The sequence below is a fragment of the Schistocerca gregaria genome, chromosome 11 (assembly GCF_023897955.1).
Source record: "Schistocerca gregaria isolate iqSchGreg1 chromosome 11, iqSchGreg1.2, whole genome shotgun sequence".
In the NCBI taxonomy this organism is placed as follows: Eukaryota; Metazoa; Arthropoda; class Insecta; order Orthoptera; family Acrididae; genus Schistocerca; species Schistocerca gregaria.
The window spans coordinates 121,273,227-121,288,845 of NC_064930.1; the positions used below are offsets into that span (position 1 = coordinate 121,273,227).

At 45.3% G+C, this 15,619-nt stretch overlaps 1 protein-coding gene across 2 annotated transcripts in view; it reads right to left on the reverse strand.

The window, feature by feature from the left end:
* LOC126295348 (zinc finger protein ZFP2-like) overlaps nucleotides 1-15,619 on the reverse strand; it is a 233,021-nt gene that overhangs the window by 37,972 nt on the left and 179,430 nt on the right. For both annotated transcript variants that reach the window (XM_049987816.1, XM_049987817.1), the window contains one exon: nucleotides 9,341-9,385. In XM_049987816.1, the coding sequence (XP_049843773.1) occupies nucleotides 9,341-9,385 (45 nt within the window). The remainder of the gene's footprint in view (nucleotides 1-9,340; nucleotides 9,386-15,619) is intronic.

Sequence of the window (15,619 nt, forward strand, 5' to 3'; positions counted from 1 at the left end):
CGCCTGAGACCACGCTTAGTTGTTGCTGCTGTATCGCAGATACGGCTGTCTTGCCCACCCGAGAGACGACAGGTAAACGTTTAGTACAATGAAGTGACGAAAGTCATGGGAGAGCGATATGCAGATACATGCTGATGGTGGAGGTAACGTGTACACAAGGTAGACATGTGAAAAGGTTTCTGACGTGAGTATAGCCGGACGACGGGAATTAACAGACCCCGATCGCGGAATGGTAATTGGGACTAGACGCACTGGAGATTTCATTTCGGAAACCGTTTGGGAAGTCAACAGTGCCAGATACTCAGTGACAAAAGTGTGTCGAGAATACCCAGTTTCATGCATAACATCTGACCATGGATAATGTAATGGCCGACATCCTTCACTTAACGACCGAAAGCAGCGGCGTTTGCATAGAGTTGTCAGTGCTAACAGACAAGCAACACTGCGTGAAATAACCGGAAAAATTAACGTGGGATGTATGACGGTACTGCTATGTATGACGGTACGGCTATGTAGGACGGTACGGCTATGGCAGCAGCACGACATCGCCTGCAGCGCCTCTACTGGGCTCGTGACCATATCTGTTAGACACTAGACGACTGGAAAGCTGCGGCCTGGTCAAAAAATGGTTCAAATGGCTCTGAGCACTAGGGGACTTAACATCTGAGGTCATCAGTCCCCGAGAACTTAGAACTACTTCAACCTATCTAACCTAAGGGCATCACACACATCCATGCCGGAGGCAGGATTGGAACCTACGACTGTAGCAGGAGCGCGGTTCCGGACTGAAGTGCCTAGAACCGCTCGGCCACAACGGCCGGCTCCACCTGCTCAAATCAGTCTCGATTTCTGTTGGGAAGAGCTAGTGGTAGCGTTCGAATGTGGCGCAGACCGCACAAAGGCATGGATCCCAGATGCCAACAAGCCACTGTACATGCTGATGATCGCTCTGCAAACTGTTTACATGTAATGGATCTGGTCATCTGCATCAACTGAACTGATCGTTCACTGTAGGTTATTATGTTCGGCTACATGGAGGCAGTCTGCAGCCACTCGTGGACTTCATGTTTCCAAAAAACAATGAAATATTTCTGTACGACAGTGCACCATGACACTGGGCCGCAACTGTTCGCGCCTGGTTTGAAGAGTATTCTGGACAGTTTGAGTGAATAAATTGGTCACCCAGATCGCCAGACATAAAGCACATCCAACCGTTATGGGATATAATCGCGATGTATGTCTGCGCACAAAATCCTGCACTGGCAACACTTTTCCATAGGGGCTACATGGCTTCATATTTGTGCAGAGCCTATTGACTTGTTGAGGCAATGTCTCATGATGGGAAAAGGAGGTACGACATGATATTAGGAGCTATCGCACGACTTTTGTCACCTCAGTGTATGTTACATTTCAAATCTTCTACGATAGCTTTATTTGTATGCATGAAATGTACTCGCAATTACGAATATGGATAACTATCAGTTGAAGAATGGAAAGACGACAGAGAAAATTTGTGCTGGACCGGTACTCTAACCCGGATTTCCTGTTTATTGCGAGCGGTCGCCCAACCATTCAACTATCCATGCACGACTCACGGCCAACCTCAAACATCCGTCCGTCGTCAGCCATGCGGCTACAACCTGTACTCACACATCCATTATGTATATTTCCGAACTGGTGAGACATTTTACTCAAAAGTCACTTTCTCAGTGTCGGCTGATAAACAGGATATTACATACTTGTTGTGGATGGATGGTTAATTATATATGGAGACGTGCAGGGTAGCCAAACGGTAGGGCGATAAGATGGAAATCCAGGTTGAGTTCCGGCCCGACACAAATTTTCATTGTCATTCCATTCTAAAACTGATGATTATCTACATTCGCAATTGCGAATACATTTAATGTATTTCATAAGGCTGCAGTAGCAGCAGTGCCTGTTCCTCTGGACGTACAAGCATGTTCAAACGAACTTGGCATTGTAATGCAGAATAACACAGGCATTGCAACATCGTATCGTCGTTATTTGAATGGGCTAACACAAATGTGTTCGTTTCATATGGAGTAAGTGACAGCCTGGGGCTTCGTCAGTGGATGAGTATCTTGCGTCCTCGCGGCCCACTGAAGAGATGTTTTACCAGTTGAAGGCCAGAGACCGCGAGAAGGGAAGAACTACATTGCCGCTGGACTTCATTCTGACAATCAAACAAAATTTTTCAGAATCATTGTGACTTTACTCTGTAATTAACGTGATGAAAATGTTCCGCTTTTTAGAGCAAATGATAATGAAGGTTCATATACTGATCATATTTTCATATTATGACAGATTTTAAAAATATACAATGATAGTTTATCAACATGTGAGTGAGTTTGTGCGTGGTGTTATACAGGTTGGTCCATTGATCGTGACCGGACAAAATATGCCACGAAATAAGCGTCAAACGAAAAAACTACAAAGAACGAAACTTGTCTCGCTTGAAGGGGCAAACCAGATGGCACTATAGCTCGTCCGCTAGATGGTGCTGCCATAGGTCAAACAGATATCAACTGCATTTTAAAAAAAATAGGAACCCCCATTTTTTATTACATATTCGTGTAGTACGCAAAGAAATATGAATGTTTTAGTTGGACCACTTTCTTCGCTTTGTGGTAGATGGCACTGTCATAGTCACAAACATATGGCTCAGAATTTTAGAGGAACAGGTAGGTTTTTTAAATTAAAATACAGAACGTAGATACGTTCGAGCCTTTTACTTCGGTTGTTCCAATGTGATTCATGTACCTTTCTGAACTTATCATTTCTGAGAACGCATGCTGTTACAGCCTGATTATCTCTGAATACCACATTAATGCAATAAATGCTCAAAATGATGTCCGTAAACCTCAATGCATTTGGCAATACGTGTAACGACACTCCTCTCAACAGCGAGTAGTTCGCCTTCCGTAATGTTCGCACATACACTCCTGGAAATGGAAAAAAGAACACATTGACACCGGTGTGTCAGACCCACCATACTTGCTCCGGACACTGCGAGAGGGCTGTACAAGCAATGATCACACGCACGGCACAGCGGACACACCAGGAACCGCGGTGTTGGCCGTCGAATGGCGCTAGCTGCGCAACATTTGTGCACCGCCGCCGTCAGTGTCAGCCAGTTTGCCGTGGCATACGGAGCTCCATCGCAGTCTTTAACACTGGTAGCATGCCGCGACAGCGTGGACGTGAACCGTATGTGCAGTTGACGGACTTTGAGCGAGGGCGTATAGTGGGCATGCGGGAGGCCGGGTGGACGTACCGCCGAATTGCTCAACACGTGGGGCGTGAGGTCTCCACAGTACATCGATGTTGTCGCCAGTGGTCGGCGGAAAGTGCACGTGCCCGTCGACCTGGGACCAGACCGCAGCGACGCACGGATGCACGCCAAGACCGTAGGATCCTACGCAGTGCCGTAGGGGACCGCACCGCCACTTCCCAGCAAATTAGGGACACTGTTGCTCCTGGGGTATCGGCGAGGACCATTCGCAACCGTCTCCATGAAGCTGGGCTACGGTCCCGCACACCGTTAGGCCGTCTTCCGCTCACGCCCCAACATCGTGCAGCCCGCCTCCACTGGTGTCGCGACAGGCGTGAATGGAGGGACGAATGGAGACGTGTCGTCTTCAGCGATGAGAGTCGCTTCTGCCTTGGTGCCAATGATGGTCGTATGCGTGTTTGGCGCCGTACAGGTGAGCGCCACAATCAGGACTGCATACGACCGGGGCACACAGGGCCAACACCCGGCATCAAGGTGTGGGGAGCGATCTCCTACACTGGCCGTACACCTCTGGTGACCGTCGAGGGGTACTGAATAGTGCACGGTACATCCAAACCGTCATCGAACCCATCGTTCTACCATTCCTAGACCGGCAAGGGAACTTGCTGTTCCAACAGGAAAATGCACGTCCGCATGTATCCTGTGCCACCCAACGTGCTCTAGAAGGTGTAAGTCAACTACCCTGGCCAGCAAGATCTCCGGATCTGTCCCCCATTGAGCATGTTTGGGACTGGATGAAGCGTCGTCTCACGCGGTCTGCACGTCCAGCACGAACGCTGGTCCAGCTGAGGCGCCAGGTGGAAATGGCATGGCAAGCCGTTCCACAGGACTACATCCAGCATCTCTACGATCGTCTCCATGGGAGAATAGCAGCCTGCATTGCTGCGAAAGGTGGATATACACTGTACTAGTGCCGACATTGTGCATGCTCTGTTGCCTGTGTCTATGTGCCTGTGTTTCTGTCAGTGTGATCATGTGATGTATCTGACCCCAGGAATGTGTCAATAAAGTTTCCCCTTCCTGGGACAATGAATTCACGGTGTTCTTATTTCAATTTCCAGGAGTGTACATCGACAATGCGCTGACACATGTTGTCAGATGTTGTCGGTGGATCACGATAGCAAATATCCTTCAACTTCTCCCACAGAAAGAAATCTGGGGACGTCAGATCCGGTGAACGTGTGGGCTATGGTATGGTGCTTCGACGACCAATCCACCTGTCATGAAACATGCTATTCAGTGCCACTTCAACCGCATGTGAGCTATATACCGGACATCCATCATGTTGGAAGTACATCGCCATCCTGTCATGCAGTGAAACATCTTGTAGTAACATCGGTAGAACATTACGTAGGAAATCAGCATACATTGCACCATTTAGATTGCCATCGATAAAATGAGGGCCAATTATCCTTCCTCCCATAATGCCGCACCATGCAATAACCCGCCAAGGTCTCTGATGTTCCACTTGTCACAGCCATCGTGGATTTTCCGTTGTCCAGTAGTGTATATTATGCCGGTTTACGTTACCGCTGTTGGTGAATGACGCTTCGTTGCTAAATAGAACCCGCGTAAAAACATCTGTCATCGTTCCGTAATTTCTCCTGTGCCCAGTGGCAAAACTGTACACAACGTTCAAACTCGTCGCCATTCAATTCCTGGTGCATAGAAATATAATACCGGTGCAATCGATGTTGGTGTAGCATTCTCAACACCGACGTTTTTGAGTTTCCCAAATCTCACACAATTTGTCTGCTACTGATGTGCGGATTAGCCGCGACAGCAGCTAAAACACCTACTTGGGCATCATGATTTGTTGCAGGTCGTGGTTGACGTTCCACATGTGGCTGAACACTTCCTGTTTCCTCAAATAACGTAACTATACGGCGAACGGTCCGGAGACTTGGATGATGTCGTCCAGGATACCGAGCAGCATACATAGCACACGCCCGTTGGGCCTTTTGATCACAATAGCCACACATCAACACGATATCGATCTTTTTCGCGATTGGTAAACGGTCCATTTTAACACGGGTAATGTATCACGAAGCAAATACCGTCCACACTGGCGGAATGTTACGTGATACCACGTACTTATACGTTTGTGACTATTATAGCGGCAACTGTCACAAAGCGAAAAAAATGGTCCAAGTAAAACATTCATATATCTTTACGTATTACACGAGTATGTAATGGGGGTTCCTATTTTTCAAAAAAAAAACGCAGTTGATATACGTTTGACCTATGGCAGCGCCATCTAGCGGGCCGACCACAGCGCCATCTGGTTTCTCCCTTCAAGCTAGACGACTTTCGTTCTTTGTAGTTTTTTCGTTTGATGCTTATTTCGTGAGATATTGGGCCCGGTCACTATCAATGGACAACCTGCATATTCTTAGGCCTTAGACAGTACCGGAAAACAAAAAATAGGTCAGTAATCAGAAGGTACGGTAGCAATGACCTTCTTAGAAAGTGGTTTAACTAGTTTCTGTTTTCAGACCTTAGGGAAAACGCGGTTAATGAGTGGTTGAAGATATCTATTATAGTGGGTAGTAGTTGATGAATAATATGCTTCATCATTTGGACTGTGATGCCATCACATCCAGTAGATGCTGATCTGATATGTACGTTAGCTTTTTTTGACGGTACTGGAAGTAACGTGCTTTAGAGATTATTCTTTGTGGCTTAAATCATTTACCCCCATAAAGTGATCAACGAGTATCCCCTTCGTATGTGTTTTAATTATGGTTGTAGGTAATGTGAAGTACCGGCTCACTTCTTCAGCTGGGACAATGGTAATGCCTGCAGCTTTTACTCTGCCTATACCACGACCATTTAGGTTTTTCTATAGTGTAGCTTATCTGTTCCGGCTGTCGTTTAATATATGGGCATGTTTGAGTTTTGCATTCCTCACAGCTTGATTGACTCTGTTCCGCTTTTGCTTCTAAGCAATACGATTTTCAGGAACAAGGCACAATTTGTGTGCCTGATGGGTATGAGATTCATGAGCTGTTTTTGTTCTTCAGTTAGCCATATGCAGGTTTCATTCTTACTTTTCCGATCTTTAGGGAAGCATATTTGTCACATAGTTGAGTAAATTTGTTACATCCACGAAGTTTTTCAAATATGTCCGAGAAGGGAATATAAGATGTCCCCAAAGCTTTTTCTTGTATCTCGGTTGAAAGTTCACATAAATAAATCCGTCTGAAGTTAGTTACAGTACATTAATGAAGAAAGTCACACGCGTCATAAAACAATGTTTTGTTCTAATTGGTGTTGTTTAAGAATGTGGTCAACAAGTATGTGTTATTTGCATAGTAACTCTGTTACTTGTTCGTTTGATAGCTAACTACTACAGGTCAACAATTAATGCTTACGACACGAATGAATTATGTCAGGCAGCTCAGGGCGGAATAGGTAGCTGTCAAACAAGTGTCATAGCTTACTGTCTTTTCCTCGACATAAGAAGCCAGATGGACTTTTGGTACCAGTGAACAAGGCACATCTGCAAAGTTCGGTGGAAAGTCTAGCAAGGAACCCTGTGAGTTCAAGGTCACAAGTTCAACCTTTTATGAGGTTCGTTTGCAAGTGCTGTGTTAACAATTATGACAGCAAACATATTAGCTGCTAATGACTCACCATGTGCATCAGGTAGGTGACAGAAAACGAATGTTGGGGAGGTGCAGAGATCAACCTTCTATGGGATGTATGTATTACACTTCACAAAATGGACATCGTTGACATTCAAGAAAAGTTCAAAACACGCCACTAAGTTGCACCATGAACACTGGATGAGAAATGGCGCGCCACAGTGATCACACAGTTTCGCACCATCAAGATCGATGGCGAACTGCTTTGGTGCTACAAACTAATCAGGACGTTCAGCTCGGTGCCCTCCAATTTCTCGCAGTACAACACATAATTTACAGCCAATTTACCATCCAGATTAACTGTTGGAATAACTGTAATCGAATACCACACATTCCACTGACTCATCTTGCAGAAACGCTGATGTTTCATCTGCCACTTCTTTCTCAGTCTGTAAAATTCCTTGGGTTCCTTTCTGACGAAATGTCAACTTCACCCAGCCACTGTTGTAGGGGGGTCACTCCAAAAGAAATGCACACTATTTTTGTAAAAATACAGTTTTCATTCTGCATGCATGAAAGTTTCACAGTTTGTAGATACATCATTCCCGCTTCTTTTCAAACTTAGTTCAACCTGTTCCCGTGAGTGGCGAGGTCACAGCACGTCTTCAAGATGGCTGCTACACTTGACGTTCGTCAGAAGCAACGTGCTGTCATAGAATTCCTGTACTGTGAAAACGAGACAGTGGGAAACATTCACAAGAGGTCGAAAAGGTGTACGGAGATGCTGCTGTCGATCGCAGTACAGTTAGTCGGTGGGCGAGCAGGTTACGTGACGAAAGCGGGCACGGCAATATTGAGGATTGTCCTCGCAGCGGGAGGCCTCGTACTGCACACACTCCAGACAATGTGCAGAGAGTTAACGAATTGGTAACTGCTGACAGATGCATCACAGTGAAGGAATTGTCACACTACGTTGGGATAGGGGAAGGAAGTGTTTGCACAATACTGAAAGTGTTGGCGTTAAAAAAGGTTTGTGCCAGGCGGGTTCCCAGGATGTTGACAGTGGCTCACAAAGCAACAAGAAAAACGGTATGCACTAAACTTTTGGAACAGTACGAGAATGGTGGAGATGAATCTATTGGAAGAATCGTGACAGGGAATGAAACATGGCTCCATCACTTTTCACCAGAGATGAAGAGGTAATCAATGGGGTTGCATCATGGAAATTCACCCAAGGAAAAAAATTCAAAACCACTCCTTCTGCTGGAAAAGTTGTGGCTACGGTGTTTTTTGATTCCGAAGGACTCTCGGTTGTGGAAATCATGCCAAGTGGAACCACCATAAATGCTGACGCAAATGTGATGACACTGAAGAAACCTCAAGGTAGACTGAGTTGTGTTTGACCACATTGGCAAAAGCAGGATGTTTTGCTGTTGCACGACAATGCACGGCCACTTGTCAACCGAAAAACCGTGGAAGTGATCACGAAACTCGGATGGACGACACTGAAACACCTGCCTTACTGTCCTGGTCTGGCTCCCTGTGACTATCATCTCTTTGGGAAACTGAAAGACTCTCTTCGTGGAACGAAGTTTGAAGATGATGACTCCCTTGTGCACGCTGCCAAACAGTGGCTCCAACAGGTTGCTGCAGAATTTTACCGTTCGGGTATACAGGCGCTGGTTCCAAGATGGCGTAAAGCAGTTGAGAGGGATGGAAATTATGTGGAGAAATGAAAATATTGTTCCTAAAGGATGCATCTACACACGGTAAAACCTTCGAACATGTAGAATAAAATATGGGTTAAAAAAAATAGTGTGCATTTCTTTTGGAGTGACCCTCGTAGATATGATAGGACCTTTGCTATGTTTATTGCTGCAATCGATTGCTGTATACCGACACCCCTAGCACTGTAGCACTGTTGTGAGTTACTCATCGACTAAGTAGTTCACCTACGCTCTGTATCCTCATACTGTGCTCAGAATTGGATGCCATAAACATTACTGGTTTTTTTCGACCTCGCACTCAAGGGGCTGCTTATCAGAAAAATGCATGTAGAATAAAATATGGGTTAAAGAAAATAGTGTGCATTTCTTTTGGAGTGACCCTCGTAGATATGATGGGACCTTTGCTATGTTTATTGCTGCAATCGATTGCTGTATACCGACACCCCTAGCACTGTAGCACTGTTGTGAGTTACTCAGCGACTAAGTAGTTCACCTACGCTCTGTATCCTCATACTGTGCTCAGAATTGGATGCCATAAACATTACTGGTTTTTTTCGACCTAGCACTCAAGGGGCTGCTTATCAGAAAAATGAAGGAAACAAAGAGTTACCCTTATTTCCGTAAACCATTCACCGACATCGCAGACACACCTTGCATTATTCACAGAACCAGTCGGTTGTATAAGGAACATGTACAGGGAACGTCACACTCACCAGAGGGTCAGAGCGGCTCCCTAGCTGCCCACCACCTGGCAATACCTGCAACAGAAAAGGAGACACCATGGATTGCAGAAACTAGTTGGACAGAGTGCATGCATGCATATTTGTGTGTGTGTGTGTGTGTGTGTGTGTGTGTGTGTGTGTGTGTGTGTGTGTGTGTGTGTGCACGCAAAACAGTTTAATGACGTCAGTTACGAGACGACCAGTTGGTGAACATTTCGCTTCAACCACAGTTGTAAGGTGGAGACTGACAACAAGGTCAGAACACTGTAAGGCAAGTCAAACCCAACAAAACTTTCCAAATCTACAGGGTGAACATTAATAAAACTGGCGGAATGCTGACTGGGAATGGAGGAAGAAAGGCCGTATGTAATGTGTCTGGATGGACAGTGTGCGTACAACGTGAACAAATCATTGTCGAACACAGTAGAGAGCTGCATCGCATCCACGTCAAAACAGATGTTCTAACTGCCCTGCAAGGGGATTGTAGGTGATTGGGAAAGTAGCGTTTGTCATGCAGGTTACACATAATCGTATTCTGGCTTGCACCATGTTAGCGAGACACATGCCTCGAGCTTTTACTAAGGTTCGTCTCACTGTCTTGTAGAATCTACACTACTGGCCATTAAAATTGCTACACCACGAAGATGACGCGCTGCAGACGCGAAATTTAACAGACAGGGACAGGATGCTGTGATATGCAAATGATTAGCTTTTCAGAGCATTCACACAAGGTTGGCGCCGGTGGCGACACCTACAACGTGCTGACATGAGGAAAGTTTCCAACCGATTTCTCACACACAAACAGCAGTTGACAGTCGCTGCCTGATAGAACGTTGTTGTGATGCCTCGTGTAATGAGGAGAAATGCGTACCATCACGTTTCCGACTTTGATAAAGGTCGGATTGTAGCCTATCGCGACATTGCTGCTCGCGTTGGTCGAGATCCAATGACTGTTGGTAGAACATGGAATCGGTTGGTTCAGGAGGGTAATACGGAACGCCGTGCTGCATCCCAACGGCCTCGTATCACTAGCAGTCGAGGTGACAGGCATCTTATCCGCATGGGTGTAACGGATCGTGCAGCCACGTCTCGATCCATGAGTCAACAGATAGGGACGTTTGCAACACAAAAACCATCTGCACGAACAGTTCGACGACGTTTGTAGCAGCACGGACTATCAGCTCGGAGACCGTGGCTGCCGTTACCCTTGACGCTGCATCACAGACAGGAGCACCTGCGATGGTGTACTCGACGACGAACCTGGGTGCACGAATGGCAAAAGTCATTTTTTTTCAGATGAATCCAGGTTCTGTTAACAGCATCGTGATGGTCGCATCCGTGTTTGGCGACATCGCGCTGATCGCACATTGGAAGCGTGTATTCGTCATCGCAGTACTGGCGTATCATCCGGCGTGATGGTATGGGGTGCCATTGGTTACACGTCTCGGCCACCTCTTGTTCGCATTGACGGCACTTTGAACAGTGGACGTTACATTTCAGATGCGTTACGACCCGCGGCTCTACCCTTCATTCGATCCCAGCGAAACCCTACATTTCAGCAGGATAATGCACGACCGCATGTTGCAGGTCCTGTACGGGCCTTTCTGGATACAGAAAATGTTCGACTGCTGCCCTGGCCAACACATTCTTCAGATCTCTCACCAGCTGAAAACGTCTGGTCAATGGTGGCCGAGCAACTGGCTAATCACAATACGCCAGTCACTACTCTTGATGAACTGTGGTATCGTGTCGAAGCTGCATGGGCAGCTGTAATCCTACATGCCACCCAAGCTCTGTTTGACTCGATGACCAGGTGTATCAAGGCCTTTATTACGGCCGGAGGTGGTTGTTCTGGATATTGATTTCTCAGGATCTATGCAGCGAAATTGCGTGAAAATGAAATCACATGTTAGTGCTATTATAATATATTTGTCCAATGAATACCCGTTTATCATCTGCATTTTTTCTTGGTGCAGCAATTTCAATGTGGTGTGAGCACAGTTCGCCGCATCCCTCGACATTCGTGTGTCTAAATAGGCCCATGATCACACATACGTCCGAAAATAGCTTGATATGGTGTGATGTGGTTGTTGTGTGTGACGGCACTTTTTATGGTGTAGCCGTGCTCCCCCTCGACCATTTCCACCTGCTCGCTGGTGCAAAAACACCACCTCCGCTTGTTCCCGACTTGAACACTGGACCACTCTGACGCTTACAGTACGCTGCGTTAATAACGCAGCCTCCAACACACAAGGAACACATGGCAGTTCCGCACTGTTGCCTGATAAACAAAGTAAGAGCCTACGGAATATCAGACCAGCTGTGTGGCTGGATTGAAGAGTTTTTAGCAGACAGGACACAGCATGTTGTTCTCAATGGAGAGACGTCTACAGACGTTAAAGTAACCGCTGGCGTTCCACAGGGGAGTGTTATGGGACCATTGCTTTTCGCAATATACCAGGTGATCAAAAAGACAGTATAAATTTGAAAACTGAATAAATCACGGAATAATGTAGACAGAGAGGTACAAATTGACACACATGCTTGCAATGACATGGGGTTTTATTAGAACCAAAAAATTACAAAAGTTCAAAAAATATGCGACAGATGGCACTTCATCTGATCATAATAGCAATAATTAGCATAACAAAGTAAGTCAAAGCAAAGATGATGTTCTTCACAGAAAATGCTCAATATGTCCACCATCATTCCTCAACAATAGATGTAGTCGAGGAATAATGTTGCGAACAGCACTGTAAAGCATGTCCGGAGTTACAGTGAGGCATTGGCGTCGGATGTTGTCTTTCAGTATCCCTAGGGATGTCGGTCGATCACGATAGACTTGCGACTTCAGGTAACCCCAAAGCCAATAATCGCACGGACTGAGGTCTGGGGACCTGGGAGGCCAAGCATGACGGAAGTGGCGGCTGAGAACACGATCGTCACCAAACGGCGCGCGCAAGAGATCTTTCATGCGTCTAGCAATATGGCGTGGTTCTAATAAAACCCCATGTCATTCCAGCACGTGTGTCAATTTGTAACTCTCTATCAACATTATTCTGTGATTTATTCAGTTTTCAAATTTATACTGACTTTTTGATCACCCGGTATATAAATGACCTAGTAGATAGTGTCGGAAGTTCCATGCGGCTTTTCGCGGATGATGCTGTAGTATACAGAGAAGTTACAGCATTAGAAAATTGTAGTGAAATGCAGGAAGATCTGCAGCGGACAGGCACTTGGTGCAGGGAGTGGCAACTGACCCTGAACATAGACAAATGTAATGTATTGAGAATACATAGAACGAAGGATCCTTTATTGTATGATTAGATGATAGCGGAACAAACACCGGTAGCAGCTACTTCTGTAAAATATCTGGGATTATGCGTGCGGAACGATTTGAAGTGGAATGATCATATAAAATTAATTGTCGGTAAGGCGGGTACCAGGTTGAGATTCATAGGGAGAGTCCTTAGAAAATGTAGTCCATCAACAAAGGAGGTGGCTTGCAAAACACTCGTTCGACCTATACTTGAGTACCAGGTCGGGTTGACAGAGGAGATAGAGCAGATCCAAAGAAGAGCGGCGCGTTTCGTCACAGGCTTATTTGGTAAGTGTGATAGCGTTACGGAGACTCTGGAAGAGAGGCGCTCTGCATTGCGGTGTAGCTTGCTGCCCAGGTTTCGAGAGGGTGGGTTTCTGGATGAGGTATCGAATATATTGCTTCCCCCTACTTATACCTCCCGAGGAGATCACGGATGTAAAATTATAGAGATTCGAGCGCGCACGGAGGCTTTCCTGCAGTCGTTCTTCCCGCGAACCATACGCGACTGGAACAGGAAAGGGAGGTAATGACAGTGGTACGTAAAGTGCCCTCCGCCACACACCGATGGGTGGCTTGCGGAATATAAATGTAGATGTAGATGTAGGCATGTCATCAGCAGAACAGTCATTAGTCAGCGCCATCTACCTTGGCAACGATATATTTCTGGACACATGTTCACAGGACCTTGTTTCCTCCATTTACAGTCAGGAATCTGTGGCTGCAGTTTGTTGGTTTTATTACTGTTCACCCTGTGTATCTACTTCTACACACACACTCTGCAAGCCACCACATGATGGATGGCGGAGGGTAGCCTGCACCACTGTTGGTAGTTTCCCATTTCACTCGCAAACAGAGCGAGGACAAAACGACTGTCTATATGCCTCCATACTATCGTGACTTCTTTTTTCTTGACTTCGCGGTCCTCACACAAGATACACTTTAGCGGCAGTAGAACCGGTCTGCAGTCAGCCGCAATAAGCCTGCTCTCTATATTGTTTTGAATACTGTTTCACGAAAAGGACACCTTCCCCCCTCCAGAAATTCCCATTTCGCTTCAAAGAGCCTTTGCATAATACTCGCATGTTGATCGAACCTACCAATAACAAATCTAGCAGCCTTCCTTTAATCCCAGCTAGTGTCGGTCGCAAACACTCGAGCAGTACTCAAGAATGGGTTGCACCAGTGTCCTTCACGTGGTCTCCTCTACAGTGTGAGCTGTACGTTCCTAAAAGTCTCTCAAAGGAAACGAAGTCGACCATTCGCCTTCTCTACTACCAATTTTAGCTGTTCGTCTCATTTCATACCACTTTGCGACGTTACTCACAAGCGACTATTAATGAAGTTGACTGGACTTGTGATTTCCTCTCAGATACGTCACAGTTTGTCGTGGTAAACGGTAAATCATCGAGTGGAACAGATGTGATACCTGGCGTTCAGCAAGGTAGTGTCATAGGCCCTCTGCTGTTTCTGATTTACATAAATGATCTAGGTGATAATCTTAGCAACCCCCTTAGATTGTTTGCAGATGACGCTGTAATTTACCGTCTAGTAAAATCATCAGACGGTCAATTCCAATTATAAAATGATCTACAGCGAATTTATGTATGGTGCGAAAAGTGGCAATTGGCAGTAAACAAAGGAAAGTGCGAGGTCATCCTGTAAAGACATTGCTTTCCCAGAAAGTCAATAATATTTTTTTTTCTTTTGTGCATTACCTTGTCATAGTACGTATGTATCATTTATTTCAACTATTCTTTATTTGTTAATACGTCACATTGTTTCTTCATTCATTTTGCTACTGTTTTATATTTTATATTATACGAATATGAATGTTCTGGTTATATATGCTTTGTAAATCTTTGGCTAGGCTTGGAGAAGTCTTGTGTCAGAGAGAGAGCGAACGACTATCGATAGAGAACGTGCGAGTTGTGGTATCGTGGTCGGTTCGCGGGTGAAAAACGTCGCAAATTTTGGCGTGAAAGACGGTGATACGCGGAGGAACAATTTATTACAGTGCGTCCGCTGTATTAATAGAAGATTGTGCATTATTAAGTGAACAGTAAAACCTGAAAAGTATATCGAGAGCTTGCGGTGACGATTTTACAAACTGTGTGAAATTGTGACAATTAGCCATGAATCAGTCACCATTGTCGTGTGGAGACACTAACTGTTAGAATTGCCGTGAAAGTGGATCGAACCAAAATGTTAAGAACAGTGCTGTGATATGATCAAGAAACATTTATTATATCGTCCAAACTGTCTTAAAGACGACGACGTAAATTGAACTTATGTTTAACAGACTGTTATAGTGAAAAACACATGTGACTGTTTTCCTGTGGCAACACGATGAAAGAACTGTACGAAGTGTTGGCATTAACCGGATATATAACTTAAATGCTAAAGACGTTGCATAATTCCGACCTACCCGCTCCGTGTGATTAATAAACTTTTAATAATAGAACGTCGCGCGCCTAACGACATCGCACACACTGGAACTATTATTTTTGCGCCAGTGCTGCCAGATGATTCGACTACAACGGAGGCGTGGACCGCCGCCGTAACGGGAATATTAATGAAACAGGATGATCCATCATTATCTTCACGCCACGAACCAGGATTTACTTCACACATCGTCCGCGCGGACCACCGCTGACGTCATCGCACTGCCTGCAGCAACAGTTAAGACATTAAAAGAAAATTATTACGCTCTCTCTCATTTCAAAATTAAAGACAATTGCAGTTAAATTAACTATTTTAAAAATACTGTCACAACATCTCAATTTTGCTTAGTTCCAATAAATATTCTGTCCATTATTTCGTCTTGTTGACAGTGTTGAAAACCCGCCAAAGTTCAATTAATAATTTTCTTTCAAAATTCTTCTCAGACATTTTGCTCTTCATTATATTTTTATTTTAATGTTTGTTTGTGACTTCTGTTGGAGGGA